The 21,128-nt window shown below is 47.9% G+C and overlaps 1 protein-coding gene across 2 annotated transcripts; it reads right to left on the bottom strand.

Moving 5' to 3' along the window:
* Positions 1-213: 213 nt before the first annotated feature.
* On the bottom strand, positions 214-14,637 carry LOC113933575 (low affinity immunoglobulin gamma Fc region receptor II-like). Of its 2 annotated transcripts, none has more exons than XM_027613815.1 (7): positions 14,433-14,637; positions 10,645-10,665; positions 9,005-9,262; positions 5,860-6,114; positions 5,026-5,148; positions 1,084-1,121; positions 214-1,004 (listed from the first exon to the last, which is right to left on the bottom strand). In XM_027613815.1, the coding sequence occupies exons 1-7, from the start codon at positions 14,542-14,544 to the stop codon at positions 924-926; spliced, it is 888 nt and encodes a 295-aa protein (XP_027469616.1). In that variant the 5' UTR covers positions 14,545-14,637; the 3' UTR covers positions 214-923. The 2 variants fall into 2 exon arrangements, with proteins under 2 accessions (XP_027469616.1, XP_027469617.1); XM_027613816.1 differs by having other exon boundaries at positions 9,005-9,259.
* Positions 14,638-21,128: the final 6,491 nt, after the last annotated feature.

The raw sequence follows: 21,128 nt of genomic DNA, 5'->3' as shown, positions 1-21,128 counted from the left end.
CATGGAAACCAGAAGACCATCTTCAAAGAGCATTCAGGTTTTTTTTTTAAGATTTTTTATTTTTATTTATTAATCTGACAGAGAGAGAGAGCAAGAGCAGGAACAGAAGCAGGGGGAGTGGGAGAGGGAGAAGCAGGCTTCCCGCCGAGCAGGGAGCACGATGTGGGGCTCGATCCCAGGACCCTGGGATCATGACCTGAGCCGAAGGCAGATGCTTAACGACTGAGCCACCCAGGCGCCCCAAGAGTATTCAGTTTTAAGAAGAGGACACTCACCCTACACTCCAAATCTTCCCTCTCCTCCACCTCCTACCCATTACGACCTTCCCAAGATTTTTATCCTTGAAAAGAAACGGGTCAGTCCACACTCCAACCAATACAGCCTTTTTTTCTAGTATTTTATTATAAAGGTAATACATGGTCTATATAGAAAAATAAAGAAAATGAAAATCACCAATAATCCCATCACCCTGAAACATCACTTTTAATATGTTGGCAAACGTTAATCTGCTTCGACATTCCTGAAATCATATATACCTACATAATTTTCTTAGGTAACCTATAACATAAGCATTTCCCATGTTGCTACTACCTCTTAATAAAAGTAATTTTTATCTGCCGTGTGGATGTATGCAGAAGAGTCTTGATGGAGAGAAGTGCTGAGACACAGAAGGAACCAGGACAGTCAGTCATCTGGGACCACATTGTGGTTTAGGACAGGGAGGTTCAGGATTCATGCAGATGACTCTGAAAGTGTCCTTCTTCTTAGGACAGGGAGGTTCAGGATTCATGCAGATGACTCTGAAAGTGTCCTTCTTCTCCTTTGGAACTGCGGCATCCCCTTGTCTTCCCTAAGGCGAACTCAGGTCAGGCGTCCTGGCCTCTCTGATGCTCTTCCCTGGGTCACAGGCAAGACAATGGAGACTAAATGTGGTTCTGGTAATCGGAGGCCTCTGCCTCTTCCTCCGGATGCAAGAGAAGTGAGTAGGTGATGGTATTCTCGTCCTAGAGAACGCAGAAGGGAGCACATGGATGAAGGCAACAGAGGAGGAGGGGGAAGGAGGAGATGGCTGGGGTGGCTCACCTCAATTTTGGCAGCCTCTTCAGTATCAGTGACATTGGCTGTGGGCAGAAAGAACAGAGATCAGGGGCGCCCGGGGTGGCTCAGTCAGTTAAGTGTCTGCCTTCTGCCCAGGTCATGATCCCAGGGTCCTGGGATCAAGCCCGGAATCTGCTTCTCCTTCTCCCTCTGCCCCCACCCCCGGCCCCCACTCATGCTCTCTCTTTCTCAAATAAATAAATAAAATCTTAAAAGATTTTAAGATCAGCCAGGGCATGGCAGTAGAAGAGGGTCCACCAGGCTGCCACGGAGGCTGCAGTACGAAGGCCTGAACCAGACATGAAACAAGGCCCTGGAGGCCAAAAGCTCGGTTCACCGCCCTGACCCAGCCTCCCTTCCTGGCCACACGGGCAGAGGGAGGCCCTCATCTGTGCTGCATGCTTTTCAGATAATTGCTGACTTTTTCTGAAAGCCAGCCAGCCAGCTTTAGGGATCAGAGATACTGGGGAAGAGATGGGGGGATGTTCAGTATCACAGGGAAGTCAAGTCCAGATTTTTGCCAAGCATGGTCTTCAGGGAAAGAAGACTGGGGGCCGTTTCAGCACTGGCCAGATACAGCGCATCCTCGGGGTCACCTTGAAGAATGTCCTGCTCCGTGACATTAAAAGGGAAGAAAGAGCAACAGTGAAAGCGAGGGAGGGAAAGAGGGAAGCAAGCCAACAAGCCAGTACTTTCCCTGGTAAATAGCTAAAACACACCAAATTCCCGCAGGTTTTTTGCCAATAAACTCACTTTGCCAGTGTGAAAAGTAGTCTCAGTAACTGCAAAGCAGCATTCCTCAGGCGGGGGGGGGGGGGGGGGGGGGGGGCGCGGCGCTGAGACAATGCATCTAGTGTCTCCACTCACCCCTGCACACAGAGAGTCTCTGTTTGCCATGCTCCAGATTCTGGAACAAACCACCTCCTGAATTCTCCTTCTAATGCATTTCTCAACAATCCTAGCGACCTAGCTCGCTGATGGGAAACCATGAGCCCCTGTGCCTGGCGGTGACATAAGTGCTTGTGAAATGTATTTGTGCCAGTGTAGACAGAGCCAAACCTCCAAGGGGCTGTTCCAGTTGTGTTTGGGCTTTTTCTAGATCTGGTCTGGCCTGGCGCAGGCTCAAGCCCGCATCCCCACTTGACGTGGCCAAGAACGCAAGGGCCTTGCTCAAAGCACAGCAGGACAAGTGCCATTTTGCTCAAGCTCTCGAATCTGTTGGTTCCGCTCTGAGTCACACTCCAGCCACCTGACGCAGAGTCCTCGAGGGCATCTTTTTCCTCTGTTTCTGTTGTCCAGGAGCCCCTCGAGAAAGTTCCAGGTTCCCTCGTGCTCTGGCTTAGCCACAGTCAGGAGGTCGGCTGGGACACTCCTGCTCCCACCTGGGCCAAGGGTTGGACAGTCACTGGCTCCCAGAATGTCAGACCCGGAAGGGCTTTGAGGTCATCAGGCCAATCCACTCATTTCCTCAGGGAGGTGACTGCACCCCGCGGTGGGGAAATGTGCAAGATTGCACCGGCTACTGGTGACAAAACTGGGGCCAGGCCCGTGTTTAATAAACTTACACATGCAGGCATCGGAGCCAAACTTTGCCCAGCAGTGAAGCCCACGAATACACCCAGTCCCCTAGGACCTTCTCCAGCCCGGAGGTCCTCGGAATGCCCCACCCCTCCCCCATCACTCCCCGAGACAGAGTCCTCGGCGTGTCCAGGGATCATTCCCTGGGTCTCCCTCTCTTTTCTTAATCCCGTGTGTCTCAGTCTTTCCACTCTAACCTCTGTCCTGTGTCAGCTCTGCCAAACCCCACAGATGGACCCAAATGTCTCTGATGTCCTGCACTGCAAAGGCTCCCAGCATTCTTGGCTCCAAAATTCGGACACAGCCCTCCCCTCTCTATCTGCGACAGGGGGGCCTCCTCCCCTCATCCCCAGCGAGGTCCTCTTTAGGCCCAGGAGTTAGTCTCAGAACCAACCAAGCGATTTGAGCCCCTGCCCTCCTCCCACCGCCCCCTCCCTCTGCTGTGCTCCCAGCTGAACTCACACAAGCCACTTCCTGCGGGCTCCAGTCCGCTTTGAGCCCCCAAAACAGGGAGCGGCACTCACCTGGTTCCTCAGGGAGGGTTTCTCCCATTTCCCTGTGCTTGGGGTTTCCTAGGGGAGCTATGAGGGGCACAGAGGAGGTTAGTAAGGTTATAGGGTGGGGCCTGAGTCCTCAGGCGAGGAGGGGGGGCAGGATTGGGTTAGAACCAACAGAGACCCGTCCCCACAGAGATGCCTCCCCTCCTCCCCATTCCCCGGCTCTCCTGCCCAGGGCCTGCCCAGCCTGTAAAAGGGCCACTGAGTTGGGAACCGTGGGAACCCCTGGGGCTGTCAGAAAGGCCACTCGGCTGCATCTTTCTCAGGCTTGCTCTGCCTTTTAAAAAGCTCCTTTTCCTCCCTCTCAGAATCTCTGTGCATCTCTGTATTTAGTGAGCGGCAGTAACGGAGGGCCTAGCTATGCACCAATGCCAAAAGTGCCTTGTGAGGTATGAGGAGCAGTCTCTTCTCCTTCGCCATGGCTGGGAGTTTTTCTTCCTCTTCTTTCTCTGGGTGTCTTTAGACTTGTAATCCAGCAAGCTAGCTTTCCAGTGCGACGAACTGTGACAATTTGCTTATTAGATTTCCAGGGCACCTCGCCTCCTCTCCGAGCTCCTTCAGGATAGTGCTAAGGGGGAAGGAGCCCCTTTCCAAGAGTCGAAGTTCTTCAGGGCAACCGTCCGTGAACAGACGTTTAGGGACTCCGACTCCCTGCCTGGCAAACCGTGCTAGGCACGGGGGACGAGGTGGGGGGCAGTGAATGAGGACTTATGGTGACTTCCTTCCTGTAGTCTGGCCACCCACGCTGGAGCGCAGTTTCCTTCTCTAATGTGGCCTCTGTGGTCTGCACGACTCGGCCCTTACCCATTTGTCTGTCCCGCCTCCTCCCTCCTCCCTGGGCCTTGCAGTTTATGGTTTCAACGCATCGCACCCCTTACCGCCCCCTCCTTGCTCCTCCCCCAGCCCCCGTCCCAGCCCAGCCGCAGGGCTCCTCCTTTCCGTGCCTCGGCCCCCACGCCTGTAATGCTCTTCCAGCCCCCTCTGCCTGGCTGACTGCTACCCCCAGACGTCCCCTCCTCGGTCGTGAGAACGGCTCTCTCTCATGTGCTAAGTACTCCGCCCTGGGATGAGCGCTCAGCCGCATTCATCCTCACCCAATCCTGCGAGGTAGGTTCTATCAGTGTCCTCATTTTCCAGATGAAGAAATACAGGCACGGAGATACTGAAGAACTCCCCCAAGTCGCACAGCTGGTGCACTGTGGAGCTGAGAGTTAAACCGGGGCGGCCGGCCCCCCACGTGTGCTTTGGTCACTAGATATACCACTGTCCCCTGTGAAAGCGTCTCTAACCGCTCGCCCCACGCTGCGTCAGGTGGGCCCGTGTCCCCCCGCCTCCCATCACAATCCCACCTAATTCTAGCGATTGACTTGTCCTTCTGTCTTCCCCACGGCACCGTGAGCTCCTTGAGAGCAGGGACTGGACTCCTCATCATCCACGGTGCCTAGCACAGTGCTCCACCCATAAGCAAGATTTTCCAAGCCTTGTTGAATAAGTGAATGAACGCGGCGCCTGGGCGGCTCAGTCGGTTAAGCGTCTGCCTTCGGCTCGGGTCGGGATCCGGGACTCCCTGCTCCGGGCGGGGAGCCTGCTTCTCTCTCTGTCTCTCGTGAATAAATAAAATCTTTTAAAAATGAATGAATGAATGAATGAATGAATGAATGAATAAAATATGGGGCTAGTCTGAACTATAAGGATTCTCTTAGCCCAAAGAGGAGGGTCCTGGCGATGGTCATGGTCAGGGCCTTGGCCAAGTAGGAACTGACAGCAAGAGAAACCCAGAGAAGCCACGAACCTGAAGTTTGCTTTTGCCTGAGGCGGAACCAGGCCACGGCCGCGACGAGGATGGCCACCGCAGCGGTGCCGGCGACCACAGCCCCAGCTGTCATCACCATGGAGGAGTCGCTCCAGCTGGACCCTGGGGGAGACAGACCTCAGGACAGGCAGTAGCCTCCCGCCTCCCATGCTCTACCCCAATGCTGCTCCCCGGGAGCTGCTCTGTGTCTGGGTCCCTTGTCCCTTGTCCTTTGTCTGGGTCCTCCCCCAACCTCACCTGTGCGGACCACACTGCGGCTGGACTCGTGCCTCCCCACTCACAGGTGTCTCCGCTCATCCAATAAAGGTACATTATTGAGTGTGTGGGGGCCGAGCTCAGGGAGAGAAGGAAGGGGGACCTGAAGCCTCCCCTAACTGGAGGCACCGCGACTGGATCCCACAAGGCCTTGAGCTGTCGGGGACCGGTCATGCCTTGCTTGGGGAGTGAACGGGCATAACGTGAGAACTAAGAAGAAATAAGAAAACCTCAGTTCTTGGGAACGTCCGGGAGCTTAAGGAACCCCTGCCCCAGTGCGGGAGCTCTGCTCCATCACTGTCCTTAGGACAGACGGGGCCTGCATTTCAAAGGGCACACAGCCTTTCCCCTGTGACCTGAAGCGGAGGGCCCCAAGCTCCAGCCCCTCCTGCTGCCCACGGCCAATATTTCTCACGGCCCCCATTCCTCCCCACTTTGCCTCAGTGCCCAGGCGTCTGCCCTCTGGCATTTCTCAGCTCCAAGGAGGCCCGTGGGACCTTAGCCGTCATTGCCCATCGCCTCATCGCCATTCTCCCTCCATCGGGACGGAGTCCGCACCTCGGACAGTGATGGCCACAGGCTGTGAGAGGCGCAGCATCTGCCCTATCATTCCCGTGCAGTGGTAGTCGCCACTGTGGCTGAGGTTTGCCTCTGGGATGAAGAATGTGGAATTCAGAGAAGAAAACTGCTTGGACTTCCCGTCCTGGAAGAATGTGATCTTGTACAGACTCCTGTTCTTCCAGCTGTGGCACCTCAGCACCATGGGCTCCCCCTTCTGGAACACCAGGCGAGGGGTCTGGAGCAGCAACCAGTCTGAAAGACACAAAGGGACCCTAGGACCCAGGAGGTCTTGACCCAACTCTGAGACTGTCCTTTCCGGTGGGACACAATGTGTGGAGGGAAGAGCTTAAGTCTGGAATCCAATGGCCCTGGTCTCTAATGCTGGCTCTGTCATTGGGGAGCTCTGTAGTCTTGGGCCTGGGCCTTGGATTCCTCCTCTGTGGAAGTGGACATAACAATACCATGCATCTACAGCAGTTCCTGGCACATAGTAGATGTTCAGGACGGGCTTGTCTTCTCTTTCCCGTCCTGGGAGAAGGCAGCTGAAGCTCTGTCCTGCCCAACAGGACGGGAAGGATACAAGAGAGCCCAGGGTGCAGTCCCTTCCTTGGGGGAGGGAGGGGAAAGATCCAGTCTGACCTAAGAGATGACATGTGAGGGGACACAGCAGAGATATGTCTTTTGGGAGAGGAGGAAGTCATGGACGCCCAAGAAGTATTAGCTTATTTGATGTATGTTGGTAAATGTGGAGTTTTACTTCAGCAAGGTCTTTGTCTGTCGGCAGCAGCGTCACCTTGGTCTGAAGGTGGGTCATTAGCCTGCTGTGTCCTTTTTCCCTCCCAATGTTCATCCTTTTACTGAGGAAGAAAAAATATTTAGCATTTTTGCTGTATAGGGAATAAAGCCTAAGGTAGATATTTGTGCTCCTGACCTCAGCCCACATGCTCCTTTTCCCTAAAGCTGCAGGATGGAGCAGAACTGGAATTGGAAAGAGAGGTAGGGTAGAAGGCAACAGCAGAATTAGAAGGGGGAACCCGGGTGGCACAGTCGGTGAAGCGTCTGCCTTTGGCTGAGGTCATGATCTCGGGGTCCTGGGATCGAGACCCCGTGGGGCTCCCTGCTCAGCGGGGGGCCTGCTTCTCCTCTCCCTCTGCCCCCACCCCTGACTCATGCTCTCTCTCTCTCTCTCTCTCTCTCTCTCTCTCAAGTAAATAAATCAGTCACACATGTTCCCAGCAAGCACCCCCTACAGCCAACCAGGATGAGGCCAACCAAGTCTCTGCACTGGCTGGTGACATGACCACAGACGCAGGAGGAGATGCTCAATACCAATTACATCACAGAGAAAAGTCAGCCACAGCTACAGCGGGAAATCCAGGGCCAGAGGGTGGCACCGGCTTTTGCTACTCAGGTGCCACAAGCTAGAAAACCCCACCTCTCTTGTCGGGGAGGCACAGCTAGCTTCCACCCATTTCCTTGCCTTACCATACTGCATATTCCTCCTCTTGGAGAACCGAGACCCTGGCTGGACACTGCACTCCGGGATGAGGCTGAGCCGTCCTGGTTCCCTAGACTGCCCCTCTCATGAGATTGGATTAGGGCAGGTGCGGATGCTGAGAATTGTAAAGCTTTGAAAAAATAAAGTAGAACCCAGAGAAAATGCCCAAGTTGCCATGTAGCCCCAGCAACCAATTCCTGCCCTTCTCTTCCCTGTCAAGGTAATCCCCACCACAGAAGACCTACATGGCTGGAATGGCTTTTCTTCCCTGAAGAGTCTCTTCTGGCACCAGGTTATAACCTAGATAATGAGGAGTATCTGCCTTCGGCTGGTCTGTGCAAGGGGGCCACCTTAGCTCTCCTTGAGGACATTTATCTTGGTGCAGATCTGGAGAGCAGGGGCCAGCTTCCTGTTAGCGGCCCTCATAAGATGTTCTTCAGGTAATCAAAGGGCCTTCCCATCCATCTGGGAGCAAAATGCCCCTGCAATCTCCTGGAAGCCTTGTAAAGAATCAAGAAACACCCACAGCTCCTCCACATGCCAGTGGCGACACGGGGACACACTCAGGCTCCAGGGTGGGATGCCCTCCCCTCCTTGCCTTCCTGCAGGGGCAGGGACAGAGATGTCAGGCCTCAGGAGCTTCCCTCCAGGCCTATTACTTCCTGTTATGCGGAGAGAGTGGGAGCAACAGGCCCACTGTGTGCTTTTGAGGAAAATTTAGGCATCCAGGGAGGGAAAGGGACTACACGAAGAGTAACAATGACAATATTCATCATAGTCTCAAGGTCGCTCTTCTTTACGGAGAAGCTACTTTTTGCCAGAAGCTTTGTAAAATCATTCATCTGTTTAGCAAACATTTATTAAGCCCTGCCCTTGTCAGGGGCTGGAAATGCAAATATACTTAAAACACAACTGTCAGGGGGCGCCTGGGTGGCTCAGTCGGTTAAGCAACCAACTCTTGGTTTCAGCTCAGGTCATGACTTCAGGGCTGTGAGATCAAGCCCCATGTAGGGCTCTGTGCTGGGTGTGGAGCCTGCTTGAGATTCTCTCTCTCTCTCTCTCTGCCCCGCCCTCCCTCTCTCGCTAATAAAAAAAAAAAAAAAAAGATCAACACAACTTCCAGGTCAAGTTGCATGGAGAGCAGGGGGGCAGGGAAATGTTGATTCCCACCAGGACCTGGGGAGGGAGGCATTAATACCCCCATGAGCAGACAAGGAATCAAATCCAAGCGCAGACGAATCACCATGTTCACATGGCTAGTGGTGTCCAGGCCGAAGACTCAGCTGTGGTCTGTCTATGCTTTGTGATGGCTACAAAAATGGGTTTTTATGTAGTCAGAATTTCTTTCTGCTTCTCTCATACCCTATATGCTTGTTTGTAGCCTTGTAACCTTCTTGCTCCATCAGGATTGAGGCAAAACAACCTATACTGAGGAATTTCTTAAGACCTTCCACCACCACCACACACACTAAGCAAAGGGGGTGGGTGAAAAGGGAAGTGAGTGGATGAAAACAGCTTCCAACAACTCACAGCGCTGATTCCGAGGAAACAGACTACCTCCCTTCCCTAAAAACCTCTGCCATGTAAGCAGATTTCATCTTTCCTTGTCCTCCCAGGCCCTCCCCAGGCCCTTCCTCCACTGACCGGAAGTTACATCCAGATGCACAGGGTCACTGAGGCTGGTCTGGTCCGTCTGGCACCTGTACTCCCCGCTGTCCTGTTGTCTGGCCTTAAAACTGTAATTGGCCTGGACCAAGGCTGGGATGGAGCTCCCATTATGGAACCACTGGGTGACGTGGTCCACAGCGGTGCGGGCCCCCTGGCACTTCAGGGTCACGGGATCCTCCTGGAGCACATTGACCCACGGGGGCTCAAGGTCCAGGACAGCCTTCGGGAGACCTGCTGAGGGGCAGAGAGAGGAGGAAGCAGGAGGAAAGGGGGCCCCAAGAGTCTAACCAGGCCCCCGAATTTCAGATAGTAAAGCGCCTCTGGTCCTTCTGAGGACATCAAGAGGGGAACCCAGCCCAGAACTGTTATGTAACTGTAGGTAATTCCTCTTACTCATGTGTCCTACCACAGGGGTCCCCAGGAAGCCAGGTCTGCTCAGGGAGCTTGACCGTTCCTCAGGAAGAGATGGCAAGGTAAGAGAAAGGGAGAAGGGGCAAAGCAAACATTAGAAATATATGTCTACCTCACCAGGGGTCATCTGCAACAGTTCTTTCTTTCCTTTTTTCTTCCTTCCCTTCCTTTCTTTCTTTCCTTCCTCTCCTTTCCTTCTTTCCTTCTTTGCTTCCTTCCTTCCTCTTTCTCTCTCTCTCTTTCTTTCTTTTTCTTCTTATTTTCTTTCTTTCTTTCTTTCTTTCTTTCTTTCTTTCTTTCTTTCTTTCTTTCTTTCTTTCTTTCTTTTTCTTTCTTTCTTTCTCTCTCTCTCTCTCTCACACACACACACACACACACCATGTACATAACTTTCTAGAATTCATTTTGTTACCCTGTAAACTGAGGCATTTTGGATACTAGTGGATAAACTCTCTCCAGAGCCAGATGAAGGCATCTGGTGGAGGTATCCAGCATGAGTCAGACATCAGGTTTCTGTTCTGACCTGATGTCAATCTTGCTCCCTTAGAATAGACCTATCCTCACAGCCAAGCACAGAGGAGTCTCTGTGACCTCAGAAGGATCAAGAAAGAGAAAGGCTGGAGGGCCAGTCTAGGGAGCCCTGGCTTCAGTGCCCCAGGGAGAGTGGCAACCGCCCCCCCACCCCCCGGGGAGCCCTGGGAGGTGTGGAGCTGGTTAGCATAGAGAAAGAAGTGCCCGGCAGAATTTACTTCACCAAGCTGCAATCAGTGGTCTCTCCTCCTAGTTCTGTCCAGGGAAACAGGCCCCGAAGCCCTCAGATACATGCAAAGTGGGGGATTTATCAACACGGGGAGATAACCTAAGCACATGATGGGATTTTGCGTGCAGCTGAGACTAAAAATGTCTGGACTCTTGATTTTACTGAGAGAGAGGATGAGTTAGTTTCTGTGACAATATCTGTGATTTCTCACCCTAACAGAACCAGAAGGTTTAAAGCACCTGTGCGCCGTGGAGGTCTATCCTCGGCTTCCCTGGGAGGAGGGGAAAGAGAAAGGAGAGAGGGAGAGAGGGCGGGACATCTCCTTCCTGGCCCCACCTAGGTACTGGGTTACGGGTGCATTCAGGGCACCTCCAGGCGCGTGGGGGGCTGGGAGCAGAGGAAGAGCGTAGCTGGGGGCGGGAGAGGATGTGGGTGGTGTACTTACCAGGTGTCCCAGCGACTGGAGCTGTAAGAGAGAAAGCGAAGATCAGCCCAGGGTTTAGATTTAATGATTCATCATTACAAGAATCACTTCCAAAAAAAAAAAAAAAATCCCTTGCATGCAAATCCCCTTAACTCCTTTGCCCTTCCCTGTCTCTGTTAAATCTAGCTGTACTGTCCATGCCTTTATGGTTCAGCTGTGCGTCACTAAAATGATCACACAAGCAGGAAGATCGGAGTCTCTATAAATTTGTGGTCACCATATTCAAAAGGACATTGAGCTGCCATTCTGACACTTTTCTTTTTTTTTTAAGATTTTTTATTTATTTATTTGAGAGAGAGAGAATGAGAGAGAGAGAGCATGAGAGGGAAGAGGGTCAGAGGGAGAAGCAGACTCCCCGCCAAGCAGGGAGCCCCATGCGGGGCTCGTTCCCAGGACCCTGGGATCATGACCTGAGCCAAGGGCAAATGCTTAACCACTGAGCCACCCAGGGGCCCCCATAACCAGATTTCTCAAATTTTTTTCTACATGGGCTATGCTCATTTCTACTCCTTCCATTCACGGTTTCATTCTCCGAATTTTGGACTCTGCCTTCACCAATCCACCACAACTCTTCTCTCTCATTCTTTCCCAGGCACATCTTCACCATCTCCCCAGTCACTTGTGCCTGAAAGCTGTAAGTCACCTTTATTCCCCTCTCTCCCAAGGCCCCTGCCCCTTCACCTCAGTGAATCTTGTTGATTCTGCTTCCAACTCAGGCCCTGAGTCCATCCACTTTGCTCCCTGCTCATGGCCGCCGTGCTAGCTTAAGTCACCACCAGCTTTCTCTGCCTCCTAACTCCTCTCCTCACTCCTTTGTCTCCCACAATCCACTTTCCACAGAAAAGGTAGAGTTGTTTTGTTTTTTGTTTTTTTTAATATCAGTTCCAATAATATCACTCCTCTGCTTAGAAGCCTTCAAGGGCCTTCCTTTGCTCTTGAAATAAAAGTACATCTTTACGAGGCCACACGAGACAGGACAAGGGCCCTGCTCACCTCTCCCGCCTCATCTCAAGCCCCTCTTCCCCTACTCATGGAGCTCCCATAACATAGCCCTCTTTGAGTTCTTCATACCTGGGGCTTTTGTGTATGCGGATCCCTCCTCTAGACCTGTTTCCTTTATCTCTTCAAACAGCTAGATCCTTGCAGAGCTCAAAGTCCCAGCTCAAGTGTCACCTCCTCAGAAAACGCTTTCCATTATCATCCTGTTTATCATTCTTTCTTCTTCCCCACAAACACTATTCTTATCACAGTATCCTGTTTATATCTTCATGGCCCTTTCTAATTTATATTTATGCCTGAGTGTCTGTTTATTTGTTGTTTAGATCGCCCAGGAGATCTAAGAGGGCAGTAGCCATATCAATTTTATTTGCCAGTGCTCTGGAAATCACTTATTGAATGAGTCTAGGTGGGAGATAAGAGGTGCCACAGTTGTAACGATAATAGGAAGTGAAGAAGATATGCACATGAGAGAAATTTTTTTTAAGATTTTATTTATTTGTTTGAGAGAGAAAGAGTGAGAGAGAGAGAGAACTCGAGCTGGCTGGGCGGCAGAGGGAGAGAGAGAAGCAGACTCCTTGCTGAGCAGGGAGCCTGACTTGATCCCGGGACTCCAGGATCATGACCTGAGCCGAAGGTAGATGCTTAGCCGACTGAGCCATCCTGGCGCCCCCACATGAGAGAAATTTAAGAGGCACAACTGGGGGAAGCTGGCACTTGATGAGAGTGGGAGTAACGTAAGGAAAGGTTACCTGTGCTCACACAAATATAAATGTTAGGAAGAGGAGTACATTTGCAATGGGAAGATGATAAGTTGAGTTTGAATATGTTTTGTTTCTGAACCGGCATACCAATGTGGAGGTGTCCAACCAGCAGGTGGAAACACGAAATTGTAGCTGACACAAGCAAGAAAGACAGGTTTGGAAGCTGTTGACATAGAAGTGATAGCTAAAAACCAGAGTGTCGGATTGGCAAGGGGGACAGTGCAGTAGGGGAGCAAATAAAGAAGTAGAACCTAAGAGGAGGAGAAGAGGAGAAATAAGAAAGAAATGAGAAGAGTAGAGAGAAGTCATTAGCCATTTATTCATTCCACACTCAACAAATGGTCATGAATACACACTCAATAGAGTCATTGTAAGGGAGACAAAGACCTTATGCTTTAGGTCAGGAAGGCTGTCTGTCTTGTTCATTGGTAAATCTCCAAGTCCTAGAACAGGGCCTGTTCATGCATTCATTTAATGTTTAAACAAGGCAGTTTGTGGAATCTGTAGAAAGCAGGAAATGCAGTGTCCACATTGCCTGGCTGTAGAGGAAGATCCACTTGGGGGCAATGGGAACGTGGTGAAGAGGGTGGAATGGAGGCCTTAGTTAGTAGGTAATGGAGCAGTCCTGGAGGCATTTCTGAAGTGCAGTGACTTAGCTGCCCTTGAAGATGTCATGGCCTCGGTGTGCAGCACAGATTCAGAGGAGAGGAGACAGGAGCGGTCGAGATGGGGTCAGAGGCTGTTGTCAAAGCTGGGTTATTGAGGGATGAAGACCTAAATATGGTGGTCCAAATAAGAATGGGGAAAATGGAGCAAATCCTTGGTGACTTAGCAAAAGGACAAATGGAAGAAAAGATCAAGTCTTGCCCAGAAGTCTTGCCCAGGTGACTGGTACGTTGGTAGCACTAACAGCAGAGATGGAGAAGCATATCATCTCTCTAGGCCTGAGCTTCCTCACGTGAAAAATGAGATAGTCTAATGCTCCTTTCACATGTTATTCTCCTTCAGTCCATTTTATCCTGCTCATGAAGGAATACTCTCTCTTCCTCACCTCTGCTTCCTATCCCGGTATCATTCAACACTGAGGGCCTAGGACTCCCAGAGATGACCAGATTTTATTATCAGTCATAGCACCTAACTCCAGAGTGGCTACATGTCTTCCTCTGGGGCTATGCTAAGGTTTTTTTGAGGGTGGAAACTCTAGGAATTGAGCTTGGAGAGACAATCCTAGCGATAGCGCTCCCCTGGCTGGCCTCCCTAGATTTCCTCCCACCTGGCATCATCAGTCCCTGTCCCTCCATCTTGGCCTAGGACCCTGACTTTCTCCCTGATCACAACCAGGACCTATCCCCATGTGTGTGTACAAGGAAGCCTGGGTGATTTCTCCGGTCCTACAATTGACGATTCCAGAATTGTCCAGGTTGTGTGTTCTCTGAACCCCTGTTCCCTGGATAACCCAGACCCTCTTTGCTTCTTCCCAGGGAAATCTAACACATAAACAGAATAAGCTTCTGCTGCCTGACAGAGAATGTCTACTGCCCCCCCGCCAAGTGTCCTATTGCTTCTTCCCCACCCCTTATCTAAGACAGCATTAGCCCTTCCACCTAAGATTTGGTCCCCGTGAAACACAAATTTTTAAGGAATGAAAACACCCTGGCCACTCATTAGTCACTCAAGTCTAGGTCACTAGACTTTCCTCAGAGCAGGTTCAGATGTAGGTGGTTGCAGAACATCAGGGACCTGGCTGCCCCTTGATATTGGGCAAAAGACACTAAAAACTAAAACAAAAACTCTGCCAATTTTATCATTTGCCAAGGCCAGTAAGGTTGTCAGAGTTTGATCTTCATCAGCCTGCTTCACCCTCCTCATTTTCTTGAATGCTTCCCATGCTACCCCTCATCCTTGCCACAGCTCGGCCTGACCCAGGGAAGCAGCAGCTGAGTTAGGAAGGTGCACCTGACTCTGTCCTTCATGAGGACACCGACTCACCCAAGAAGAGCAGAGCTGTCCACAGCAGCATGTCACCCAGAGGATGGCAGGGCACACAATCAGCCCAGTCACTATCAGCAGCAGGAATGGGGAGGAACGAGGGGATCTGCATCACTTGCTGGCTCACGTTGGCTCCAGCAGCACCAGTGTGGCAGGCAGAGACTTCTCTTGAGACTTGAGAGATTCCACCCGAGAGGACAGACAGATTCTGAAGTCCAAAAGAGGAAGTGAAAAGAAATGTTGTTTTATCATAGGCTCCTCCCCTTCACCCTTTTTCCTCTCAACTGTTCCCTCCCAGAAGATTCAGAGCTTCCCAGAATGGGTCTGGCTTAGCCCAATTCCAAATTCACAGAAATTTTAGAAACTGGGAAACAATGTCTTCCTCTTCTTTTGGGACACAGCTAGGCCTGTGTCCTCTGGGAGTAAGAGGGGAATGGTTGCCCAAATCCAGCTCAGAACCTATCTGTTCCTACCTCTTTAGAAAAGGCAGGAGAGTAGAATGTGCAGCCAGTCTTCTCTGACTTCTAGCTCCATTTGGAGGCCCAGTTGCTCCTGAAACTGATGATGGTGGTCTTGAGGCCCCCCACCATCAGTTGATTTTCTTTGTTATCATGATCTCCGACCTACTCCTAGATCGTGGAGCAAGAACAAGGACGTGTGCCAGGGTGGCACCAGGATGGTTACGCTCATCCTCTTATTCCCCTCTGGCATTCATTCTTTTTTTTTTTTAAAGATTTATTCATTTATTTGAGAGACAGCACACACTCAGGCGTATGCGCTTGCAGGGGGAAGGGGAAAGGCGGAAGGAGAGAGATACAAGAAGACACCGAACGCAAAGCCAGACATGGGACTTCATCTCACAACCCTGAGATCATGACCGGAGCCGGAATCAAGAGTTGGATGCCCAACTGACTGAGCCACCCAGGCGCCCCTGGCCTTCATTCTTTTGCTTGTTCCTTCAACAGAACACCAACTTGTGCCCTGGTTCTTTATCTTTACCATCTTCAATTCCATCACTATTCCTATCCCCATGGCGTGGTGAAGGAGCGCGGGCCTTGGAGCTATATAAGTCTAGTTCTGAACGCCAGCTCAGGTTGCTTGTCAATAAAAATGAAGGTAATCATGCCTACCCTTCAAGCAGGATTTCTCAGCCTCAGTACTTTTGACATTTTGGGCCAAATAGTTCTCATTGTGAAGCACTATCCTGTACATTGCAGAATGATTAGGAGCATCTCTGGCCCCCACCCACTAGATGCCAGTAGCACCCCTAGTTGTGAAAATAAAAATTTCTAGACACTGACAAATGTTCTCTCAAAGGCAAAATTGCCCCTGGTTGAGAATCACTGCACTCAAGGTTTTTGGAAAAGAAAAGAAAATTCAAGTACTAGCAAAGTTCCTGGTGCATCATGCGTATCCAATGAAGGCTTGTTTCCTTTTTCTGCTTTCTGTCATCATCCTCATCACCATTTGTTCACCCTCAACATCCCTAGAACATAAAATGCTCTTCTTGGGGCCCCTTCCTGGGGCCTCTTTCCCAAATGCCCTCACAGGAAGCAAGCTGTAAGACTCAAGGAAGTAACACTGTAAAATCTCTTCTCATACCCATAATCTTCGGAAATCCTCAGCCCATCAGCCACAGGTTTTTACTACTGGCCCCATTCAATGCCCCTACCCCAATCTACTCCCAGCCCTTATCTGATTTTTAGGTGAATTTCTTGACCAGTGACAAGACTCCAATGATCTGACATCCATACTTCAAAAATATCATTAGAAACTGATAAAGTTAACTTGTATATCAAGACCCACAAAATGGAAGCCCCACTGCCCGTGGCATGGTCCATGTCACAAAATCTAAACCTAAGTCAGCTTGCACTTTCAGGAAACACCTGTCAAGGAAACCTCACATACACCATCACAATCTTCCAACTCACCTTTAGCTAGCTTACCTTATCCTAAAAAATAGGACCTGCTGACCTCATAGGGAAATCCCCAACCTTCTAGCCAATCAAGCTATTTTCTAGTTGCCTCTTCCATTGCTCTATAAAACTCATTTTTCCATCAAATCCCTTAGGAAGAGTTCTCCACTATTTGTGAGGCACTGTACTCCCCCAATCCATGGAATGTTTTCCCTTAAATAAAGGACATCAAACTTGTTATTAAATTGTTTTAGTTTTGTCATTTGTCAATGAGGATGGGATCCCAAGACCTTTGCTGAAGATTCTGGGGTTGGTGCCTAGATGCATGTGAAGGTCCTCACAGAGCTATTTTGGTTTGCTATCTCTTTGGTTGCTTTCTGGATCTCTGGTAAACTTCCTTTGGATTGAGCTCTGCCTGTATCATATGCTGAGCTCTTTGAGTTTGTTTGTTCTAATCCTTCCAGGTGGAAAATTGGGGTGTGAGAGACTGGATTTTTCACAGTGAGACCTAGTGGGCTACAACATTTGGGTTTGGAGCCCACCTCATCTTCAAGGTAAGTGTCTTTTGGAGTTACTGATAGGTTTCTGGGACTGTGCTCAGGCAGCCTAAAACAGTAAGTCTGGTTGAATTAGGGAGGATTATTTCAACAAGGGAAAATAATGGGTCCTCCTCAATCAAAAGAAAGCATGATGGCAGCCATTAGGGGACTCACAAAGCCTCAAGGCAAGTCCGCAGCGTAAACAACTGGAGAACATGGGGAAATAAATGAAGACAAGATATTTGGACTTTTTTGACCAACAGCACATCAAAATCTAAATAGGCACAAGTCAGACTATTCAAGTCCATTCAAGGGGCACTTGGCTGGTTCAGTCAGTAGAGCATGCAACTCTTGATCTTGGGGTTGTAAGTTTGAGCCCCATGTTGGGTGTAGAGATTACCTAAAAATAAAATCTTTTAAAAAAAATCCTTTTGAGTGTCTGCCACTATAAAGAAATATTCTTGTAGCGGAGAGGTGTATATTCTTGTGAAAGGGATAATAGATCTATTGCTAATGAGAATCTTGGAAGCCAGAACCACAAAATTAGTAGGCATGGGTCAAGGACTTAAAGCTGTTAGAGCACTTACCACCCAAATCTAAGATACATGCTAGGATATGTTGGTCATGGAACAGGTTAGACTGACACTAGCTTCCCTGACAACCCAAGAAAATTCCCAAGCAGTGATGTACACTGTAAAACACTGCACAATCCTCAACCCTGTGGCACATCTCTCTTAGTTACTAATTTGACTCTGAGACATAAGGCCTAACTAAAGAAATGGGATCCTCAATTTTCAAAGAATCAAGCATGTCACCTTCCAGCATACCTGCTTAGTTGATGTCTAAGAACCATGGTCCTGGAAGCTGTAGACATCTATAAAAATGGCAAAATCTTATTAAGACAAGCTAGAATTACAATGGCTATTATGGGAAACATTCTAGTTTGACAAGATCGTTCATTTTAGAAGTGCACTTGAAAGTAAGGTTTCCAATTCAAACAAACATAATGGGCTACCTATTTTAATTGGTATGAAGAAGCTTCCAAAAGTCTTCAAGTTTCCAAAACTTGGAATAACTTCATTGAAAGATTTATTGCGAAAGGCTAATGAGAAATGAAAGACACAAGAGGTACCTAAAACAAAAGACTGAGGCCGACATGACTCCCACTATTTTCCTCTACCCTTTTTAACTTGAGTACTCACAGTCTACTAGTCTTCTATCTGAATTGTCTTTCCACTCTGAAAAGACTACAAGACCATAAACACAAGTCAGCTAAGTTAGTAGCCTTACAGACACCTCCATATCTACCCTCAGACAAGGGCCTGCATATAAGCCCCTCTGAGGGTTGACAGGACTCAGGAATTCTCTAGCAAATTACTACCTGTTATTCTCTTAAACAGCCAAGGGGAAACTAAAATTAAATTTGTGGAAAACCTTTCCAAATTCTGATAGATAATGGAGCTACACTCTACTTTAAACCCCCTCTCACTCTAGAACCTGCAGATGGGATCTTGGGGAAACTGGCAAAAACTGGCAAGAGTGAGAGTTCTTTTTTTATTTATTTTTTTATTATTATTATGTTATGTTAATCACCATACATTACATGATTAGTTTTTGATGTAGTGTTCCATGATGCATTGTTGGCGTATAACACCCAGTGCTCCACGCAGAATGTGCCCTCTTTAATACCCATCACTAGGCTAACCCATCCTCCCACCCCCGTCCCCTCTAGAACCCTCAGTTTGTTTCTCAGAGTCCATCGTAACAGTGAGAGTTCTTATCAGAGTCAGCTCTCCCACATCTCTGCAGTGCCTGGTCGGGAGAGGAAAATAAAATTTCCCATTGTCTTTTCCTTCCTAAATTCAGACTCTTATGAATTTGGTTTGTGGGTACCCATTGTCAATTCTTTCTCTCCCAGGAACACCTACTGCCTTCTTATTTGTCTTGTTTTGTGTCCTGAGAACTTGATGTGTCAACAGTCAGGTTGGAGACCCCCAAAATATGGCTAGCCAGAAATATCGGGTTTTTTTTAAAGGATTGCCCTTCAACATCATTCAGGTTGCAACCTAATTCTTTGAGGAATTAAAAACAGCTGTTTTGTCTTATGAGTTGACTCTTTATAAGAACAGAAATGCAGCTCTACAAGCAATTCAAAGCCCGCTTGTCCTTTTTGCCAATTCCAAAACCACTTGTATTCATTTCAAAAGGCTTGTGGTATTGTCAAATTCTGGATTTAGGGAGTGGAAGTCCTTCTTGGAGGTACTTGCACTCTTCCCCTGTGCTTTTGAAGTATAAATATACTACCCACTCTTCTCTAGGAACTCCTATCCAGTCTATCTCTTTGAAATGCAAACTTTAGGTAGGTAATTCATTTTTTTGTTTTTTGTTTTTTAGTTTCAGAGCTAGAATTTAGTGATTCATCAGTTACATATAACACCCAGTGATCATTGCATCAAGTGCCCTCCTTAATGCCCATCACCCAATTATCCTTTCCCAACCCCACCTCCCCTCCAACAACCCTCAGTTTGTTTCCTAGCGTTCAGCATCTCTTGTGGTTTGCCTTCTTCTCAATTTTCATCTTATTTTATTTTTCCTTCCCTTGCCCTATGTTCATCTGTTTTGTTTCTTAAATTCTACATATGAGTGAAATAATATGATAATTGTCTTTCTCTGATTGACTTATTTCACTTAGCATAATACCCTCTGGTTCCATCCATGTCATTGCAACTGGCAAGATTTCATTCTTTTTGATGGCTGAGTAATATTCTATTGTATATATACACAACATCTTCTTTATCCATTCATCTATCGACGGACATATGGGCTCTTTCCATAGTTTGGCTATGATGGACATTGCTACTATAAACATTGGGGTGCAGGTGCCCCTTCTGATCACTATGTTTGTATCCTTTGAATAAATACCTAGTAGTGCTATTGCTGAGTCATAGGATAGCTCTTTTTTTAAGTTTCTGAGGAATCTCCATACTGTTTTCCAGAGTGGCTGCACCAGTTTGCATTTAGGGATATAACTCTTATCAGAAAAAAAAAAAAAAAGGAAAGGCTATTTGGAAACTAGGCAAATGAAAAATCTTTAAAGTTTTCACAAATATTAATAAAAAATTTAAACTATCTGAGCAGTTAACCTTAACTTATTCCATCTACCAGAAAGACAATTTGGATCCAAGTGTTTTTTAAATTCCACATATGAGTGAAATCATATGGTAATTTTTGCTTTATCATAGCAGCCTCATGGCTAAAATTTTAAAAGAAAAGTTATAAAATCTCTGGTTGCATCTATCTGTAGGTCTATATATGTATGCATGTTATAAATGTATGATTTTTTTTTCCTACCTCCAGCTGGTATTGCCAAAATTAATTTGTAAAAAGAGCTCTATTTAAGTGGTTTAAAGAAAATTAAGCATTTGTATAAGTATGCTCTCAGAAATATAGAAATTAACCCAAATGTTTTTTAAGTTCATGTGATTTAGGATAATCTTCGGTAAAAAAAGCTAGTTTAAATTTATTGATTTAATTAAAATGAGCATGTCTTTAGAGTTAGCAACATTAAATACACTACTTTTACTGAGGTTTACTAAAAGTCACGCGAGCTCACTTTATCTCATCTATTATCTTACAGAATTTGTCAGCAGGAAAGTTAAGCTCAGATGATGGTTAGCTGTTTAATGTCCCATGAATTTTTCATGAGTGATCTCAACATAATTATTAAGGACAAGTATATTAAATAGATGTAAGTAAGATAAACGTTTATAAATGAACGTTTCAACAATAATTATGCTTTATGGTACATCTATTTTTTTTATTATGTTATGTTAATCATCATACATTACATCATTATATGCTTTATGCTACATCTACTTAAAAATAGTTTCCAGGGTGCCTGGGTGGCTCAGTCAGTTAAGTGTCGACCTTTGATTTCAGCTCAGGCTATGATCTCAGGGTCATGATCTCAGGACTCTGAGATTGAGCCCCTCGTCGAGCCCCTCATCAGGTTCTGTATTCAGTGTAGAGTCTGCTTGTCTCTCTCCCTCCCCCCACTTGCACTCACTCTCTCTCTCTTTCTCTCAAATAAATAAATAAAATTTTAAAAAGTAGTTTCCAAAATCTTTTTGGTAACTTGAAATTTTACTGTTATACTAAGATATGTTAAATGATGGGTATTTGTTAACTCTCTAGATCATTTCCAAATAAAATAAAATACTGAAATATTAATTACTGAACAT

This window comes from Zalophus californianus, chromosome 10 (genome assembly GCF_009762305.2).
Source record: "Zalophus californianus isolate mZalCal1 chromosome 10, mZalCal1.pri.v2, whole genome shotgun sequence".
Lineage (NCBI taxonomy): Eukaryota > Metazoa > Chordata > Mammalia > Carnivora > Otariidae > Zalophus > Zalophus californianus.
This window is presented reverse-complemented; position numbering and strand designations above follow the sequence as displayed.

Coding starts and splice junctions, on each gene's coding strand:
- LOC113933575 (XM_027613815.1), bottom strand. CDS start 14,544: ATGCAGATCCCCTCGTTCCTCCCCATTCCTGCTGCTGATAGTGACTGG. Junction 9,263..10,644: donor TCCAGTCGCTGGGACACCTG/GTAAGTACACCA, acceptor TCTGCCCCTCAG/CAGGTCTCCCGAAGGCTGTC. Junction 1,005..1,083: donor AAGAGGCTGCCAAAATTGAG/GTGAGCCACCCC, acceptor TGCGTTCTCTAG/GACGAGAATACCATCACCTA.